General features: G+C 51.8%; 1 protein-coding gene across 4 annotated transcripts; it reads right to left on the reverse strand.

Moving 5' to 3' along the window:
* Positions 1-7,902: 7,902 nt before the first annotated feature.
* Positions 7,903-16,657, reverse strand: SFTPB (surfactant protein B). 4 transcript variants are annotated; one of them, XM_043603878.1, is made up of 11 exons: positions 16,548-16,657; positions 16,095-16,222; positions 15,616-15,687; positions 15,101-15,226; positions 14,367-14,519; positions 14,030-14,119; positions 11,298-11,481; positions 10,980-11,140; positions 10,021-10,101; positions 9,421-9,505; positions 7,903-8,081 (listed from the first exon to the last, which is right to left on the reverse strand). In XM_043603878.1, the coding sequence occupies exons 1-10, from the start codon at positions 16,609-16,611 to the stop codon at positions 9,443-9,445; spliced, it is 1,122 nt and encodes a 373-aa protein (XP_043459813.1). In that variant the 5' UTR covers positions 16,612-16,657; the 3' UTR covers positions 7,903-8,081; positions 9,421-9,442. The 4 variants fall into 4 exon arrangements, with proteins under 4 accessions (XP_043459813.1, XP_043459814.1, XP_043459811.1 ...); XM_043603879.1 differs by lacking the exon at positions 7,903-8,081 and adding an exon at positions 8,134-8,472 and having other exon boundaries at positions 11,298-11,412; XM_043603876.1 differs by lacking the exon at positions 7,903-8,081 and adding an exon at positions 8,134-8,472.
* Positions 16,658-20,475: the final 3,818 nt, after the last annotated feature.

Consider the following 20,475-nt stretch of genomic DNA (forward strand, 5'->3'; position numbering starts at 1 on the left):
ATGTCTGGAGGTGGGTGGTTTCAGCCTACAGTGCAGGGGTGTGTGAGGGAGGAGGGAAGGAAGGAAGGTAGGAAGAGCATCTGACTGCAGTACAATTCTGAGAAAGCCTCAGCCAGGCCAATGGGGAGCCCAGAGCAAAGAGTGCTGGTCAGAAGAATGATTCAGAGATGGCTTTCTTCAAGTTCAGTCATTGATTAGGAACAGTCTGGAGAAAGGTTCACCTTCATTTAGTTGTATAAACTGGACATTTGTGCAGGAGTCCTCCTCCCCCTGCCCCCATTTCCCTTGTCTAATCTATCACCAAATCCTGTCGATTTAATCTTGTGTCTCTTGAATCTCCCTACTTTCATCAACTCTTCCACTGTCTAGTCTGAGCTAGTGCCACCTTAGTTCAGGTCCAGTTAGAAGAGAGAAACCATACAGTAACTTGATCAGGGAAAGCTTAATTTCAAGAATTATTAACTGTAACCAGGGATTGAAGTAACGAGGGATTGGCTGGTAACAAGAGAACTCTGAAGAATGTAGGAATAGCAGGTATAAGGGACAGCTGCTACCTGGGGCTGACATGGTGTCTGAGGCTGAGATCCAGATCTTGCTGAAAGTCTGACGGCTGGAACCTGTCAGAGGTCTTTCTAGTGCGTTTATGGGGAGGCGGCTCACTCCTCTTCCAAACTACCTGAGGAGGAGAGGAGTGCTGGGTGAAGCTGGTGTGTACCGTAGGAGCCAGGCACCGGAGACTGCGAGCACCACGACAGCCTGCTGCTGGAGAAGGCTGCACGTGTTGCTTTCGAGTGAGCACGCTGGAACTGGGACACAGAGCCCTGTGTTCCTGTAGGCTGTCTCCAGCACCCTCTTTAGACAAAGCATCGATGGCAGCTGGCAAGGAAAAATCTAAAGGGCTCGAATTCACCTTCACAGAGCAGGCGAAAAGGGTTGAATTTGGAGTTGAGAGGCACTAAATTGGTAATAGGTACAGTCCACCCCTCGATGGCTCAGCTTCCATTTACACTCTTTTATGCACATTTGAACTCCTATGCAACAGCAACAAAACAATTCTGTGTTTCTGCCTAACAAAAAACTGCTCCCCTTCTTATAAGTGAATAAGTTTTCAACCTTTCCCAAAATGAGACGTCCTAAGAGTCCTGGATCAACCGATGGCTATATCGGTTACTCTTCCGATCCAGTCATAGTCCCACTGAATATTCTGTTGCCTAAAGACTAAATTGTGAAGTTAATTTCCAACAAGTGGTTTATAAAATGAAAGTGGAGGGGCGCCTGGGTGGTTCAGTTGGTTGAGCGTCCGACTTCAGCTTAGGTCACAATCTCGCGGTCTGTGGGTTCGAGCCCCGCGTCCGGCTCTGGGCTGATGGCTCGGAGCCTGGAGCCTGCTTTCGATTCTGTGTCTCCCTCTCTCTCTGCCCCTCCCCCATTCATGCTCTGTCTCTCTCTGTCTCAAAAATAAACGTTAAAAAAAAAAAGTGGAAAGGAGAGTAAAAATGGTTTCCATCTACACATTATCATGTGTATATAACAAGCAAGTAGAAAATAAAGTTACAGTCAGTATTTCTGTAACAGGGCAAAGGCTGCAATTGATATGCATACTTCTTCCATTCCTCCTTCTGAATCTAGTCTGCCCTCAGCCGGAGCCTGAGCTGATTGGAGCTGTGTACGTGGGAGGGTGACCCAGATTAGTCCCTAAGGACCTGACTAATCATCCTGCCCCCCCCACCCCCTTTGGGTTGCTGTAGTTTTCTGTTAACCTTTACTACTGGACATGGGCCATCTTGCCTGCATTTTGTAAGAGCAACCCAATTTTATCTTGGGAATCAGGATCAGTCACTCTGACAAGGCGATGACACTCTCCACCTGTCCCTCCCTGCCCCCCCCCCCCCCCCCCCCCCCCCGCCTAGTTGGGTTAGTAGCATAAGGAGCCCCAAATGTCCATGTGATAGTCTGCTCTTCTGAGTGGAACCATTATTGTTTTCTCTGGTGGAAGCATTTCTCTCTTGGGAATGAAGATCTCTAAACAAGTAAAGCTTAAAGTTGCTGGGACAGAAGCAAAAATCCTGCAAGGTTGTTAGGTGTAAAAGAGGAATCACACCAACATCCACCCATTTTTTAGATCTATGTATTTTGGCGATGGGGGAGAGAGCACCGTATAATGAGTCAAAGCATGTACTGTATCCTGTAAGATGAGCACCGGCTGGTATTGTAGCTGAGTTTTCAGTAAGCCATTCTACCTTTCAGTGAGGCTAGCTCCTTCCAGATGATAGGTGTATGTGTTAAGGCCAGTTAAATCTATGGACACGAGCCCATTGTTGAGCATCCTTTGCTGTGAAGATCGTTCCTTCACCAGTTGCTGCATGAAATGCCAAGATGGTTGATAAGGCATTCTGAGAATCCATGGGATGGTGTTGCTGCTAGAAACATGGGCAGGGAAGGCAAATCCATATCCAGAATGTGTTTCTATTCCTCTGAGGACAGATCTCTGCCTCCATAACAGAGGGTATAATTAGCCTGCACCAGGTAGCTGGCTGATGCCCACAAGGAATAGTGCCATACTCACTGTTAATTCTTGCTGTTGGCAAATTAGATATTCAGAAATACTGCTCAGGTCAGGGGGAGGGGAAGTCTGTGTTGTTGAGCCCATGTATAAGCCTCTGTTGGCACACAAATGTGGTATATGTTGTCTCCAGAAGCAAAAAAAAACCCCAAAAAACAAAAAACCCTACCAAACATTGGCCCTTTTTCTTTGGACCTGCCCGGGCAGGTGGTAGGGTTGTGGTGACAGGTGCTGTGAAGTACAGCAACCTGTCTTTCACAAAGGAGGGGATATTTTGTTATACTCTAGACCACACTGTAGACCCCAGAAACTTCTCTGAGGTGGCAGGCTCCTGAACTGTTCTAGGGTTAAATCTCACTCTCTTGTTTGCTTATGTCTTACTAAGATACCTAAAGTGCCTGGGGCATCTGTGTCTCAGTTGCTTAAGTGTCTGACTCTTGGTTTCAGCTTAGGCTATGATCTCATGGCTTGTGGGTTTGAGCCCCATGTCAGGCTCTGCAGCTGGCAGAGCGGAGCCTGCTTGGGATTCTGTCTCTCTTTGCCTCCCTCTTGGTCCCTCCCCCACTCGCACTGTCTGTCTCTCTCAAAATAAAACTTAAAAAAAATACTTGTTATTTCCTGTTCTTCAAATAACATCATCATAATGTCAGTAGTATAGTACACTAGTGTGATATTTTGTGGAAGTCAGGGTGATCAAGATGTCTGTGAATGGTATTATTGTAGAGCAGGAGAATAGACATTGTCCTGAGGCAACACTGTGAAGGTGTACTGTTGGGCTTGCCAGGTGAAAGCAACTATTTCTGGTGAGCTTTATAAACTGGTATGGAGAGAAAGGAGCCAAAGCAGCATGCCAAGGGCCAGGGGCAGTGCTGTGTCAGTAAAGATGCTGTATCTGGGACAATAGCTTCAGTTGGAGTCCCCATCTGATCCATGTGACTTCTGCACAGGCCCTGTCATTCTAGTGTAAGCTCTTGCTAGTTTCTGTTTACAGTGGTTCTCTAACAGGTCTCATCCCATTCCCTTGTCCCCTCCCCCCAATTCATTCACACTTTGGCCAGACCAGTCCTTTAAAGCACACACCTAACCAAGTGTTTCTCCCCCATACCCCGATCTCCCACTGAAGACATTTTGTTGGCTCTTAGGATAAAGATGGAAGTCCTTAGCCTCTCAGCCTCACTTGGGAAGTTTCTTCTGGTCCTTGATCCCAGGCTCACTGTCATTCGTTCCATCGCTCAGATGTGCCACAAAATGCAGGCCTTTATGCCATCTGCTTCCTCTGCTAGGGGTGCTCTTTCCCTTTTAACTTGATCTTTCTTCACCTCTCTGACCTCTCATACCTCCTCAGTACCGTTTATCTCTGATTGATAGCATGTATCACACCTGAGGTATTCGTTTTTTTTCCCCCTGTGATTCTTTGATTAGTGTCTGTCTTCCCAGCTAGACTCTAAGTTCCAAAAGGGCAGATAGGAACTGTCTCTTTTGTGCCCAGCCCTAGGGAAATGCTTGGTACTTAAGAGTTAGTTGTTAATGTTCATCAAGCAAATTATATAGTGCTAAGTCTGTGTTCTCCATACCCTTCTTTCACACAAATATTTTTCTCTCTTTAAACCCACCCAAGATGGTGACAATAGACACCATTCCCTGAAAGGGTGGGGACCACTGTCAGAGCTGACTGTCATGTTCTGTGTGCAGAAGCTTCAGGTCCTTTGTGGGTGACATGTGGCTTCCACCACTGCTGTCTAAACCAGAGTCATATGTTTTTATGACTGTGATCTCCACATTTGCTTCCACTTTTGGAGCCTTCAGGCTCTGGCTGGTCTGAACCATACATGAGAAAGAAGTGGAATTCATGTTTTCTTAGCCAGAAGTCACAAAAAAAAAGATAGACACGTGGAAAACACAACCTAAATATAAAAGACATGACAGGGTAAAGTTTGGGGGGGAGGGGTACAAAAAGTTGTTTAATTTATGAAAGCACAGGGACAGGACCCATGGGCAGAAAGAGCTGCCATGACGGTAAATTTTGCAACATGAAGTAAAGAAATGAATATACCTGATATGTTTTTACTGACAAGACAATAAAAAGAGTATTTCCATGGAAAATGGGGCAAAAGCCCCAAATAGACATTTCATAAAAGGTAAAATGTAAATGGCCAATGAACATGTAAAAAAGTTCACTTAGTAACTGAAGAAATGCAAAGTAGAACAACCGGGGAGGTCATTTTTATATTTTAGATTAGCAAAGATTTGAAAGATTGCTACTACTTAGCTTTGTTGACAGTGGAGAAGGGGTACGCGTTTGCTATTGGGATAGAAATTGGTACAGCTGGTGCAGAGGGGTAGTTCGGTAATGGCAGCCTATATTAAAAGTAAAGATGTGCATAGTTTTTGTCCCCAAAAGTTCATGTCTTGGGATTGACTTCAAGAAAATAGACTAGTAAATAAAGATGTAAGAGCCAGGATTTTTATTTTCCACCACACTGTTGACAGTAGTTGTTTAAAAAAGGGAAGAGTTTATATCCAGAAAAAAATATATCATGTGGCAGTTACCAGTGATGACAGATGACTATTTTGACCTGGAAAGATGATTTTTATTTTATTTTATTTTATTTTATTTTATTTTATTTTATTTTATTCTTATTTTACTTATTATTTTTATTATCTTTTAAAGATTAAAAAAATTTTTTTAATGGTTTTTAAATTTATTTTTGAGAGAGAAAGAGTGCAAGTGAGGGAGGAGCAGAGAGAGAGGGAGACACAGAAACTGAAGCAGACTCCAGGCTCTGAGCTGTCAGCACAGAGCCCAGCGCAGGGCTTGAACTGACAAACTGTGAGATCATGACCTGAGCTGAAGGTGGACACTTAACTGACTAAGCCACCCAGGCGCTCCTTAAGATTCTATTTTTAAGTAATCTCTACACCCAGTGGGGTTCAAACTCACAATCCTGAGATCAAGAATCACACTCTCCACTGACTGAGGCAGGTGCCCCCCAAAAGATTATTTTTAAATGAAGAAAGCAGTTGTTCAGTTTACAAAGCAGCATGTGTAGGATGTTTCCATTGTTGTAAATCTGTTGTGTCTATTTTTGTGTATGTGCAGAGAAAAGTTTGGAATGGCCTATAGTAAAATGTTATAATGATTGTGTTGTGGATTTTAAATCTGTTATTAATCAGGAGGACATAAAAGTAACTGTCTTTATTTCTTTATAACTGAATTCATTTTGGCTCTTAAGCCCCCAAAATATAATATTTCCATTTGAAAGTGACTCAGTTCCTTGTTTAATAGTCAGCTCCTCTTGGGTTCCTAACCACTGGATCCTCCTTCCCTTTTCTCTGGGAATGATTTACCAGCTGCCCAGTCATGAGGAGAGGTATTGGTGATGGTGCTCTCCCTGGTCCTCTAGGTCTCCCTCTCCATGTGCCTGCTCTTCTCAAGGTCCACAAGATCTGTCAGTGCTTTGTCCCCAGTCACGGGCTCTTGTGGGCCCACCATTTTGTCCAGAGCTGATTTGGATGGCCTCTTGGGCTATGGGGGTGGAGTTGCTCTTCTGTGTCACTGCAGGGAGCACCCTCTGAGGCAGTCCTCAGGCCTATCTGCCTAGGTCCCTCTGTAAGGCTGTGTTTTGTACTCTTTCTAATCTCCTGTTGGAGGCAGCCTTCTCTAAAGGACTTGTGTTCTCCTCATGCTGCACCCTGGAAAGTCCTCTCTGCTCTTAGGCCCCCACACCTCCTGGGGCTTCTCCTTTCCCACCCTGCTCTGGGCGTGCAGGATACTGGGTGTGTCTCAGGGACCCTCTGAATCTCAGCTGTAGCCACTTCCTGCAGTTCTCTCCTTCCACTGGCTGCTCGATTCCTGACCTCCTGTTGAATGAAGCCTCCTCTTCCATTATCAGGAGCTCGTTCCCACGCTGGCTTCAGTGGTAAATTATTTTGTTTATTTTTTAAACTGTTTATTTATTTATTTTGAGAGACAGAGAGAGAGGGGAAGGGGCAGAGAGAGAATCCCAAGCAGGCTCCGCACTGTCAGCACAAAGCCCGATGTGGGGCTCAAACCCTCGAGCCGTGAGATCATGACCTGAGCCGAAGTCGGACACTTAATCAACTGAGCCACCTAGATGCCCCTTTGGTGGTAAATTATCAATGCCTCACCTCCTTCATGCTTTGTCTCACCGTCTTCACAGCCAAGTTTTTAAAAAATTTGAAACTCTCTTCTCTTGTAGAAGAGAGTCTTAGTCTTGTAATTGAAATAATGGCTTCCAAGACAATAGACTGCTATAGTTTTACAAAAATCCTCTTAAAAGTTCAAATTCAAAGGCCAAGGATTTGTGTACAACATCCTTACCCCAAGAGCACATTGTATAGAAAGCTTTTCCCTGGAGCTTGAATGGCACAGATGTGGGGAAAATGAGTTGAAAATGTCCTGTCTATAGCTCAGTGTCAAAGTATACATCCCGCTCTAGTCCTTTTCTGGGATTGGTAGGATTGTGGGTGATTTCCACTCCTTTCTGAGTTTTCGATACTAAACATGTATTTCTTTCATAACAGGACACATGACAAAAGTTCTTTTATAAATAAAGAGGCACTTCCAGGCACCTAGATCTTTAATGGTAAAGGTTTATTCAGTTTTTTGTTTTGGTGTGTATTTTGAGGTTTTGGTACCCTAACCACCTCATCTCATCACAGTGAGTGGACTCTTTGGGAGAAGGGGTGGGGGCAGGCTGGAAGCCATTACAGGATGCACTGTGGGCATCTGCTCTGTGAAGGAGGAGAATGACTAGGTACCCTCGGGGGGGGGGGGCATCTTAAACAACTGTGTCTTTTTCCTTTTAGTATGAAGCAATAGATGTTATTAGAATTGTTACAGGTATTGTAGTACAGAGGAACCGATTTTTAGCATGCACCCCAACTGAGCTTTGAGGGGAGAAATCCTAGCAGAAATGGAATCACGCTGGAATTTCAATCAAAAGTTGGAAGCTCACCTTACAAAAAGATAAAAAGAAAACCCCTCTTTGCATCTTAAAGTGACAGCTCTTAAGCTGCAGAACATTTCAAATAATGAAAGTTTCTCCAGTCAGCTTCACACCATGCTTGAGCCCTGCTCTGTCCATTCTTGACACTTCATCGACCTGATTTTTAAAAAAAAGTTTGACTTCATCTATCCATCTTTTATGGTACTTTATGTTCCCATTTTTTTTATTCTTCTGAATTTGAACTTTGTGAAAGTATTAGCAAAATAATTGTAAAAGCCAGTATCTTGCCCACGTGGAGATCAAGTGAGGCAGGCCCCAGCTTCTACCCCGTTGTCGTCTGGGAGCCAGGGAGGGACTGTGTGGCTGATGGGTTCCCCTGGACCCAGCTCCTGGGTGTTGTAGGAACTGGACTGGCTCCAGCGCAGTGTGAAGTCTGGCCGGAAGTTCCCAGGCCGGAGGCCCCCTCTTGCAGACCTCCTTCAGAAGATGCTGCCTTGGCTGTACCTCACACCCAGAGAGGATGGAAGTCGCACTGGCTTGGGCTGTGGCTAGAGACAGGACAGGTAAGACTGACACACGACTGAGGTTACAAGCTGCAGGTTTGTGGTGCACCAGCTTAACGTCTTTCTGAGGAAAGGAGGTGGGAAGGGTACTGTGGGAGTGAAGGGTGTTTCTCAGTGTGGGCAGGGGGCAGGGAGCCTGAGGAGGAGCCTTGTCACATGCAAGAACCCAAGAATCCTAGAGACCACCTTATTCGATCCTCCTTTGCCTCTGAGGAGAATGAGAGGCAGGGAGGGGGCAACATATCTTGGCTGGGGATCCATGGCCAGTTGATGGCAGAGTTGGGATCAGAGCTCAGGTCCTCTGTGTCAATCCGTTGCTTTTCCTGTTTCAACAGGCTGGAAGACCCAGCTCTTCTGGTCCTGGAAGCCCTGGTTGCTGGGGAGAGGACACTGCCCTGGTCCCCTGGGCAGCTCCCCGGCCCTCAGGGTTCCCCCCAGCTGTCATTAGGATGGAGGGAAACATTAATCTGGTCCCTGTGGGATAGGTCTGAGTTGGGGCAGACACTCCCTCCCCCACAGGGGCTTGTGATTCAGGAGCAGGAAGAGTCGGAACCTGGGGCTTGAGCTCCAGGAGGGCACGGGGTTCATTGTTTTATTCCCATCTGTAGACCTTGTGCCTAGAGAATGTAGCCTGGCCAAAGGCACCCACGTTTTTTTAAAAAAATGAGTGAACAAATGGATAAATGGCTGTCATGTTAGGGGCTGGCTCTGAGCATATTGGCAAAGTGGGCCAGGTTTGTTCTCAGTGACACTTCAAGCCCATGGTTGCTATGTCTGTCGCTCTCAGGGCCATTTCCCTGTCCTGGGGCACCTGGTCACAGAGGCTGCATCTGACTCGCCCCTCACACTCCAAGGTGCTACCTCTGACTTGGACAATGATAGGGAGAGAGAAGTGCGTCTCCGGAAGGCGGGGTCCGATGATGGTGGGGCTCCTGGCGTCGGAGGAGACAACATTTTTGTGCAGCAAAGTCTGATTTCCCCTGAACCTCAGGAAAGGTTGGGCTTGGTACATCAAATACAGAGCATCAGTGGGTGCAGAGGGTGGCTGCAGCTCCCCTTGAGGGCCTGGGACAGGGCAGGGGAGGTGGGAGCTGGGCCTGGCACCAGCAGCAAGGATTCTGAGGAGAGGGTGTGAGAGAGGCCATTCTTGAAGTGGTGTCGTCAGCGACCCTCAGGAGCCTTGAGCTGTGGCCTGTGAGGAGGAGCATAGGGCAACCAGCAGCACTGGGCACCTCTTCCTGCTTGGGGAGCAGGGGGCTCCCTGTCCTGATGGGTGAGGACCCACCCACCTCTTCCTCCCCTCAACTAGAAAGCCTGGACTCACCTGGCATGGCTTTGAGTTCTCATCAGAAGTGAGGAACGTGGATGCACTGGAGAGGACTGGACGTAGTCCCACACGCCCCCAGGACCTGCCACAGGGACAGCATGAGGGCCTGAGGCCTGTTCCCCATTCCCAGTTCCGAGGGGGACAGGAAGCTCCAGCTGGAAGGGGCAGCTTGCCACCTGCCACCTGGTGGGTGCTCTTGGTGTGAGACCTCTTGAGCCACTCCTGAGCCATGGGCCTTCTGGGTTTAGGGCCTGCAGACGTAGGGTGCTTGCCCCAGAACACTCACTTTGCACCCCTTGCCGAGCACACACTGCTCAGTGAACAACCCCCGTCCCCAAATGTGCATCAGACCACACTCCTTAAAGCTGCCCTTCCCATATGTCTCCTTTTCTGTTGTTCTGTGGCTTTTTCTTGACCCATCCGAGACTATCTTTTCTGTGTTAAAATAGCATGGGGGGGACCTCCCAGTCCTGGGCCTGCCCTCCTGGGGTTGCCCTGGGCCCAGAGGAGCAGGGCCTCTGAAGATCATGGACAAGAGAGGGTGGGGGCTCTGGGATCTGAGGAAAGTCCCAGCACCAGCTGGGAGGGTGAGCATACCTGGCAGGTGGTGTGGGCATCCCCACCCCTGGACACTAGGGTCTGCAGCTGGGGCATGTGCTGCTCCACAAATTGTTCACACTGAGGAAGGGGACAGAAACAGGCGTGGGGTAGAACCGGGCCCATTGCAAGACTCTCCCATCTAACCGTCCTGGCCTCTCCCCTTATCTGGATCTCCCCAGGGCTCCCTCCTGACCCAGTGGAGATCCAGCCATCGGCCTCCACTGAGCAGCTCTGGCTGTGAACGAGCCGGCATGGGCTGAAATGGAGGGTTTCTGTTGGGAAAGCCAGAGACACTGGAGATGAGGGCTTTGAAACTCAGGCACAGGGGCTGACCTGTGCCACCAACTCCCCATCCCCCCCAATTTAAAGCTCTTCTGGTCTTGGCAACCTGATGTTGGTGGGCGGTGGGGAGCTCTAAACATCATTGAGCAGGGCGGTACCATACAGAAACCTGCCTCCTGAGAAGGTAGTCATTAGGCTTCCCTCAGGGTTTTACTTTGTGAAGGGAATTTACTGACTCTGAGTCCTGGACTCTAGGACCTTCAAGCCCAGCCCTCTCCATAGGTGGGTTTGTCCCCAGTGAGTCACATTGAGAGGAGGGATGGGGCGAAGATAGGACGGGGGCCCTGGAGAGAAGGCCAGGCCCCCTCCTGCTCCAGTGGGCCCTGGTGTTATTCAGCTCCTCATAGATAACTGGGCCTCATTCTTTGCCCAGGAGGGAGGCCTGCAGGTCCTCTGGAGCCCGAGCCCTTCATCCAGAGGCAACTTGTGACCGTAGCAGGTTTCGCCCTGAGTTATTGTTCCGTGTTTTTTTGGTCCCTGGCCTGTCCGTCTGAGCTCCCCAAGGGCAGTGGTCAGACCACTCTGTGTGTCTCTGACTGGGAAGACTTTCCTGGGCTCAACCGCTACTGTGGGCAGGCCCAGGGTCCCAAGTCCCCGACGTGCCTGTCCCGCACCTTTTGCCTGTCCGGCCAGGAGCTGAGGCAGGCCTGGCGTATTGCCTGCAGCATGGCCGGCCCACTGCTGTTCCCTGCCTGGCTGGTTACAAACATGCAGAGGTGGCACGTGGACTCTTCAGGTAGCCATTCTCCAGGCAGGGACTCCAGAGCTGTGAGGACTAGAGAGGACACAGTGAAGACTGCTCCGCAGAGGTACTCAGTTCCTGTCCTGCTCGGTGCAGTGTGGGGGGACTGGGGAGGGGGAGGGCGGTGCAAGGCCAGGGGCAGGGGAAGAGAAGAGTGGGCAGTGGGAGGGGGCTGAGGCAGCAGGCTCACCTGGGCCAGCGGCGTCCTCGTTGGAGCAGCGGAGGACGAGGCCACAGACCAGCTGGGGCAGCACGCGGCCCAGCAGTGCGTCCAGCAGGAGGACAGTGTAGCGCTCGGCCAGGCACTGGCAGATGCCCCCCACCACCAGGGGTACAATGTGACACACCTGGCCCACGGTCATGGCCAGCACACCCTGGGGTGGGGGCAGAGAGAGGGCAGGGTGGGACCTTCCCTGGCAGGATCTACTCTGTGCCCAGCACTAGTGGTTCTATTCTGGGAGGGAGAACGATTATGCCGGGCATTGGAGAGTCCAAGGGGCTTGGCCAGAGTCACTAAGTGAGTGCAGGACCAAGGTGCAGACCCAGCCCTGGGTCCAATGGCCCTGGAATTGCTGAAAGGATCATGGCCAGCCCAGACGGGTGAGCGTCACCAAGGCCATATGGTGGCCCGGAGCATAGGTGCAATCAGACCTGTATCTTCTCCCTGCAGACCCAGGGCTTGCTATGTTTCCCTGAAGGTGGATTAGCTCTCATCTGTGGCTTCTGGAGCCAGCATGTCCCTGGTTTCAGGAGCCCCTGGGGGAAGCAAGGAGTTTCCCCAGCCCACGCGGATCCCGAACTCAGCCTCCTAGCTGAAGGGCAAGGAGAGAGGCAGAGGTGACGAGCACTCTGGCTCATTCGCTCATCCTTTATTCATTCAATCAATACGCGTAAAGAAGCTGGATGCCACAGACTGGCCTTGGGTCTACCCCTGCTCGTGGCCCCACTGCCCCCATTGCTGGGAAGGTGGAGTTGGGAGCAGGACACAGTGAACTGCACGTCTCTGGGGTGTCTTACCTTCCGAAGGGATACATTTCACCAAATACTCACACCTGCTTGTGTCAGAATCCACACTTGGCTCAACCTCCCCACTTTAGTGACAGAGGAGTGGTCCTGCTCTATCAAAGGCCAGCCTGTGGCGCACTGGACACCTGCCCCTACCTTCTCAAGTACTTCACCCCTATGTTACGCTCTCCCCCCACCTCACTGCTTCTCCCACCTGCTGGCCAGTCTCATCGGCACACAAACATGACTCACTTGTCTCTGCCTCCCTTCCCGGAGAAGCTTCTTGAAGGAATTGTGGATATTTGCCATTCTACTTCTTGCCCTCCCTTCTCCCTGGGGCCCACTCCATTCGGGCCTCTGTCCCCATCACACTGGTCGTGCCTGCCTCCACCTCACAGCAGCTCTCAGCCCCTCCTTCTTGAAATGCTTCCTTCTCTCTCTGCTTCTGTGACATCACGCCATGCTGTGCCCTCCCCCCCTCCCGCTCCTTCCTGGCTGTTGCCTATGCTCTGGTGCTGGCATTTCCCCTTGCTGAACCAGGCCTTCTCCTCCACCCTGTCCACACCATGTCCCTGGATGTCCCTACTCTTTCCCTCAGATTTAAATCTTGTCCACAGCCAGCAACTCTCAGATGGAGGTCTCTGGACCTGAGCTTTCCCCTGAGGCTTGGGGGTATTCAGCTACCTGCTTAACATCTCCTTTTGTAGGGCACAGAGGCATCTTGGACTTCATGGCTAAGGAGCGTTTTAGTTTTCTGGCCAAGCCTGTGTATTCTCAAGTTTATGCATCTCAACTGGTGGCATCACCAAAGAGCCCGTTCCTCAAGCCAGTCGTCCATCCTAGATCCTCACTCCCCAGGCCCCTTCCGTCACCCAGTCCCAGTGAGCCCGCCTTCTCTCACCGTGGTGACTGCAATCATCTCCTTAATGTTCTCCTTTCATTCTTGCCTCCCACCTGCCCAATCCGCTCTTCAAACTGTAGGAGAGCAATCTTTCTAAAGCGCGAATCAGATCACAGCATCCCCCTGCTTGAAATCCTTCCAGAGCTGCAGATTGCATTCACAACAAAAGCCAGTGTTTCCTAACTTGGCTTAGATATTTCCGCATGGCCCGGCAGTGCCTGCCCCTCTGTCCCCTTCTCTGACTGCTCTGCCGGGGCCCACCTGCCATGGCCACACTGGCTCTCTGTTCCTCAGGCTTGCCATGCCTGTTCTTGACCGTGACCCTTCGTCTGCCAGGGCCTTGTCCTCTTAATCCCCACCTCCCCAGAAACTCTCCCTGACCAACCAGCTCAGCCCCTCTCGTCATCTGTTTTGATTCTCTGAACCTAACTGCAAAAACCCTTTCCCCCCACAGTGCCAACTTGGGAAAGTGGGGACCTTGTCCGCTGCTATGAGCCCTCAGTGCCAGGAGGCCTGCAAGCTGCCATCTGGGAAGAGCTCAGGGGGCAGGGCCTCACTACCTTGTACCCTATTCCAAGGCAGGGCAGCCCTGGGCCGAGGAGACCCTGGGTGATGGTCACTACAGGTCTGGGAGACTCCCAAGTTTGGCGTGGGTAAGGATGGGGAATGCACCTGCAGAAATTCTCCTTTTGCCAAATTAAAGCACCTTTTCTATGGAGACAACTGGGATTCTTTGCTATCAGATGATGAGCTACTGGAGGACAAGACCTGGGTCTTTTTCATTTTTGTTCAAAGTAGGGACAATGCCTGGCATAGATGGGGGGCTTTACAATTGTTGAATGAACCCTAGCCCCCAGAGCCCAAGCCTGAGCTCTGGGGTCCCTTGTGAGGGGGCAATGCACCGATGTCTCCCCCCTGCCTACTTCTCTTGATGGGTGTGAGGAAGGGTGGGGGAGGGTGGAGCTGTGGAAGGGCCTGCAGAGCAGAGCAGCTCCGAGTATTCCTGGATGCCTCACCTTGGGAATCACGGCTTGGATTCGCTTGATCAGCATCCTGCAGAGCCAGCAGAAGGGGAGGGGGATGGGGAACCGCTGCTCCATGAGGTCCTTGGGGAGAGAATCGCCTCCAGGTGAGGCCTGCTGGGCTGGACACCCGGAGAAGGCATTCTCCGGGCTCCGCCTCCCCCACCTCCTCCTTTCCCCTTCCTGCTTTAGGCCCTGCTTAGAGCTTCTTTTCCCTTTCTGGCTCTGCCCTTCCTAGAGCAAACACTTATGGGCCTTGGCTGTGGCCCCAGCTCTCTGGATTCCCATCTGTCTGGTATGAGGGGCCAGCAGTGCAGGGGGCCTCCCTCACCTGTGTATGAGGCCCAGGCCTCGCCTGGAGGGCTCTGGGCAGCACGGGGAGGGTCAGCTTGTCCAGCAGGGGGTCTGACAGCTCTGGCTCTTGCCCTGGCTCCGGACGCTCAGGTCTGCACAGGCCCAGGTACTTGCAGATGACCTTTGGGTTCTAGGGCACAATGCAGGGTGAGGGAGGGAGCCCACTTCCTCCCAGCCTGGCTCAAGGACTTGTACTAAGACCACTGGCTTTGAGCCTGGAGTGGAGGCCAGCAGGCTGGTTGGGAGCTGTGGCTTAGGGTTCTGTGGCGAGGTGGGGGGAGCCCAAAGGCAGAGGTGGGACCGTGTGGGGTGATTGGTCAGGTGTCCGGGAATGTGTGTGAATGAGCACGAGGGTGTATGTTTGTGAGAATGGATGAGTGCAAGCATGGGTGTGAGAGTGTGTTTGTATGTATGAGCGATGGTGTGCGTTCTACATGAGACTGAGTGTGTAGTATGAGTGTGTGTGAAGGGTGTGAGGGTGTGTGGTGGGTCTTTATAAGCCCACCGTGCAGGCCCACTCTGTATGGTATAGCGGAGCAGGGAGGGCTGTGATCTGGGGCACCTGGCTGAGGACCACTGCATTTCCTGGAAAGGCCATGGGTAGGATGTGGGGGGGGGGGCTGGGGTGTTGTATGTGTGGGTAACTCGGCATGGGTGGGCATGGGGGCTGTGCAGGGAGGCAGGTTGGAGGTGAGGTTGCTGGGCTCTCACAATCTGGTTCTGGAAATAGTCGATGACCACTGGGAAGTAGGTGTCGAGCATGTGATGGCACTGGGGCACGAGCAGCTTCAAGGGGAGAACATCACACTCACGCTCCAAGAATTTCCGTATTGAGTCCTGGGAGGCAGTGGGAGGCCGACAAGGTTGGAGAAGGGACAGTCAGGCTGGCCTCTCTGAGATCTGTCCCCACCCGAGTCCCTGGATGCAGGACCACCACCAGGTGGACTGGCCACCCTCTCCCAGGGCTCTAGAGTTCAGAGAGTGCCAAGAAATTAAGTAGTTGGATATAGGGAGGGCTCTTCCCCCTTCGGAAAGACGATTTCTGGCTGTGCTGCTGAGCTCACTCCCGGGGCCCTCTCCTGGCCAGGAGGATCCTGGAGTCCCCAGGCAGACCTGGGCCTCACTTTTGGTCTGGAAATGGCTCCTATAGGGGGCTAACCTCTGTGCCCTGCTTTGTCCCCCAGCTGTTGGCCCATAAGCTTCATCCAGGATTTGGGCCTCATCACCTGTAAAATGGCCTCCTTGGTCATCTTGGTGAGGATGCGGACGATGTCCTCACATTCCTGGCACAGGTCATCCTGGGGAGGGGGCCCCAGGTGGGGCACTTGAGTGGGGGGCATGCCCCCAGCTCAGGTGTGTTAGGCTAACAGAGCAGGTAGAGGCTGACAGGACACTCTAAGACACAGGCAACTGCCTCCCATCTTATTCCATCCCATCCCATCCCATCCCATCCCATCTCATCCCATCCCATCCCATCCCATCCCATCCCATCCCATCCCATCCCATCCCATCCCATCCCATCCCATCCCATTCATCCCATCCTATCCATCCCATCTTATCCCATCCCATCCCATCCTATCCATCACATCCCATCCATCCTATCCCTCCCCTAGTGGGGCTTGAATCCCCTCAGGTCCATCCAGAGGTTACCCAGCACCCTTTATACCAGACTTCCAGTCTCGGTGCATCCATGGGTGGTACTCACAGCTCTTATGTAACCCCAGACTTCCTGTAGGCAGTGCCCCAGCGCTCTACACTGCAAGGCTTGCTCCAGGCTTTGGCACCAGAACTCAGGGCCCCGGGCACAAGTCAGAGATGAGGCGGTCCGGTCAGCTGCAGTTTGGGGCCAGAGCAACCTTGGAATTTAGGCCACATCTGGCACTCTGACTTCACCCAATCTCCAAATCCAATTTACTGGGAGCATTTGGCCATTAAACACGATGAAGTCAGATAGCTCTGCTTTCCTGCTCTAGCGCCCACCAGCTGTGGAACTTTGGACAAGTCCTGGAGCCTCTCCGAGCTCATCTTGAAATGGGGCTATTGTACAAAGTAGGGATATGCCTGCTTCAGAGCCAGAGCTCAGTAAGCGTGGAGATGCCCAGGATGTCTCACCTGGCCCCAGGTGAGAGGGAGGTGAGGAGAGGCTGGGGAGACTCACCAGCGCCTGGGCCACAGAGTGTGGAGAGCAGCAGCAGCCACGGCAGCAGGTGTGACTTGGCCATGTCACCTCCACAGCCTGGATACCCTGCTTGGGCGGGGGCCCTTATAGTAGGCGGGGGGGGGGGGTGGGGGTGGTGGTGGTGGTGACGGGGGAGGGGTGTGGGGGCAGGGCTCTGTGGGAGCAGCAGGGACCTCAGTGTTTGCCTTTGCCCTGGAGAGCCCTCCAGGTGCTTTGATCCCTGCCTCTTCTGAGCAGTGACACTCCTGCCAGCCACCGTCTCTCCACTACCGACTCCTGCTTGATGCCCAGTTCCTGCTCTTCTGTCCTCCTGCCCTGAGTCCCATGAGCCTGGACTACTGGCGGCTTCTGAGTGTCCACATCTGGTCCCATCTCTCTGGGCTATGGAGGAGACTGAGGCAGGGCTAGGGCAACCAGAATGAGCCCCCTCCCATTTCTTCCCCCGTCCCTCGAGCCTCCTCCACTCTTGAGCAAGCTTTGAAGGGCTTCCTGCCTGGCTCTTGACCCTGGGCAAGCACTGAAGGAGCAAACCCAGGACCATCCCAGGCCACCTACCTCCACCCTCTCCTTACTCTTTTCCCAGAAAATTCCTCTGGTTCTAGGGACTCATGATTGTCATTACTCAAGACAGCATTTACATGAAACGAACAAACAAAACCCCCCAAGGTCCCAAGAGTCTGAGACAAGGCTGTGGGGATGAGATTTCCAGAGTGTCTCTGAGCAGCCCTGTCCAGTGATGCTGCCTATGTCCCCTAGGGACCCCTCCAGGGTGGGGGCTGGGCACAGCTGGTGGTTCAGGAGAAAGAAAGTGTCCTCTGCAGCGGCACAGGCTCCAGGGTCAGGTCCCATGGCGGGGGGGGGGGGGGGGCGCACCCTGGGGACAAGCTCACCACCTGCCAAGGGGCAGACACTACTGCGAGTGCAGGGGTAGAGAGCATTGGCTCCTTGTCACCATCTTGACAATCAGTTTATCTGATGACTGAGGCACCCTCTGCAGTGGAGGCTCTTGGCATCTGTGTTCCAAGAAGCGCCCTGATACTCATGGTGCCAGTGGGGCGGGAGTTAGTGCCACTGTGCACAGGATGGTCATGTGACACGCTGGGGGTTCCCCAGCCATTTGTGTGGTTTCTGTGGGCCTCAAGCCCCTGCCAGTATGAGAAACACAGTTGCCATCAGGGAGCATGTGTTAATGGGTGATGAAAGATTGGGAACAGGGTGACGGTACAGTCCAGGGAGGTGGGACTGGAATGTGCTAGTAGTTTACTAGGTGTGGAACAAAGGAGCCAAGCCGGATGCAATCAGGACTGAGTGAGCAGCAAAGCGGGCTTTGCGGATGGCTGCCTCCAGGGGACACTGCTCAGGGGAGTCTCACAGCTCTAACAAGGAGCCCTCAAGGCCAGTGGCATCCATGGTGGTTTCTCACTTAAGTCCCTGAGCAGAGCAGGTTGTCTTGGGTGGGGAGGCTCTGTTTCCCAAGGTCATTCGGGAGCCCAGGCTCCTCCCTCTGTCTGTCTTCCTGTCTGCAGGGCTGGAAGTCCTCCCCGGGATCCTCTACCTCTGGCCGGCAGGGCAGGGAGAGGAAGACTGGAAGATATGAGGACAGTGTGGGGGCTGGGCCTGGGAGGGGTGCCCATCATTTCTGCTGTCAGCTCATTGTCCAGAACTCAGTCAGAGGTTCCTTTTAACCACACGGCAGGCTGGCAGGTGCACTGTTCCTGTTTGCCCAAGGGAAAGGGGAATGGTATTGGACACACAGCATGGTCTCACATCCACCCAAGTGAATACAAAACTGTGTTTTGTAGATAGCAGGTCTGTGGCTTCCATCGAATCCTCCAAGAGGGGTTGGATTCTCCCCACTGCTGAGAATTGTCATCCAAGAGCATAAATTAGAGAAAACCCAGAAAGCCAACCATTGCAGAGACCCTGGCCCAGGTGGTGAGGTGGCGGGGGGGAAGCAGGCAGCAGTGCGGGTGCCCTGCCTCATGGTCCCCAGGATGGTATCCGGGTCCCCTTGCTCTGACACCACTGTCACCACCATATCTGATTAAAGTTTGGCTTTTCATGGGGTGTGGATGCAGCCTGCACAGATCTGTCCACTGCCCAAATTCTGGAAAAAAAAACAACAACAACAAAATAAAACAGAAAAACAAAAAACTCCAAACACTGTTAGCCATCCAGGATCTGGGACCCTCATGAACTTGAGTTTCTTGATAAGAGATGGCTCCCCTCTTGGTATGTAGACAATTGACATTTCTGAAGGCCAGTTCCTGGTGATCACTCCGTTTCACTCCTGCCTCCTGCCTCTCACTGTGTCTACACTGGTCTGGGTCCCCATTGCACCCACCAGTCTTTTCTTGCCTGCCCCCAGCAAGAAAGTGGCTTCAGCACCCTCCTGGAAGCAGAAGGCCCGTGGATCATCTCACTCCATCCCTGGCCAGAGCCAGCTAGACACCTGCCCCAAAGAGAATCAATCCACAGGCTCCGTGGAGTCCACTGGAGTTTGAATTGGGAGATCAGAGCTGTGTCAGCTGCTGGTGGGACAGCAAAGGTGTAAAGAGTCAAATTAATGGTGCATTGCAGAGAGGGGACTCAACTACTGAAGGCACAGTGAGTGGCCTGCAGCAAATGAAGCCTCCCTTCACACCCTCTAGGGTGGCTGTTCTTGAAAAGCCAGAAAGGACAAATGTTGGTGAGGATGTGCAGAACTGGGACGCCAGTGTGTTACTGGCGGGAATGTGAAGAGGTACAGTTGCTGGAAAAGCAGACTGTGCAAAACAGTTCTTCACAAAGTTGTCCCTGCACTTAACTGCCACCGAATGATGTACCTAAAAATGGTAAAAATGGTAAATTTCATCTATGTATATTTTATAATAATTCTGAAAAATTGATGATAGGAGGAAGAGAGAGAGAGACAGAGAGGGAGAAAGCCAGCTGGGGTGGAGCAAAGTTTGTTTTTCTTTTTTCTTTCCTTTTCTTTTGTAAATGATTTCATTTTTTTTTTTTAAGTTTACTTATTTTGAAAGAGAGAGAGAGTATGCGTGCACATGAGCAGGGGATGGTCAGAGAGAGAGGGAGAGCGAGAATCCCAAGCAGGCTCTGAGGCAGGGCTTGATCCCATGAACTGTGAGATCGTGACCTGAGCCAAAATGAAGAGTTGGATGCTCAACTGACTGAGCCACCCAGGCTCCCCAGTAAATGAATTCATTTTTAGTGCAGTGTAGTTGCCAGGCTTGATTCTCTGTCTGTGGAAAACGTGAGGAGTCTGGGTTAGAGAGAACTGGGGGCTGACACGGACAGCAGGTATGTGCTGTTACAGGTTCTATGACCAAATCTTTGGGGTGTCCGTGTGGAGATGCAGGCGAGAGCCCACTTTCTTGTCACTCCTCTGTGGCTCTGGGCTGCGTCCATGTGACATCGCTGCTCAGCACAGGCTCTGGGCTGCTCACCAGGGGCTTAAGACTATTGTCCCTCACCATCCCCATCCCCATCTGGACTTGATTTATTCCCATGCAGTTTATGGTTTAGGAGTAAAACCCAGGGAATTCCTGGAAATACCACCTTGGGAGGCCTCATAGCATTGCTTCTTTCTTCTAAGTTCTTTCCAATGAAGGAATTTCCCTGGGGAGGGAGGGAGGGCAGGGAAGCTTGGAGTTTACAACAGAATTCTCACTGATCGATTCATTTGACCAAATACTGGTTAATGGTCTGGGAGTTGGAAGCACAGTGGTCACTGTCCTTGTGGACTTCAAGAGCCTTGGGGGCCACAGAGCAGTGATTAGAGTAGGGGCAGCCGCCAGGCCCGGGAAGAGAGGGGAGGTTTTCTTGGGGGGGTGGTGGTGGTGGTGGTGGCGGGACCACTGGGCAGAGACTTCAGGAAGCCTAGGAGTTGGGCTGGTCAGATGGGTGT

Source organism: Prionailurus bengalensis, chromosome A3, assembly GCF_016509475.1.
Source record: "Prionailurus bengalensis isolate Pbe53 chromosome A3, Fcat_Pben_1.1_paternal_pri, whole genome shotgun sequence".
Classification (NCBI taxonomy): Eukaryota; Metazoa; Chordata; class Mammalia; order Carnivora; family Felidae; genus Prionailurus; species Prionailurus bengalensis.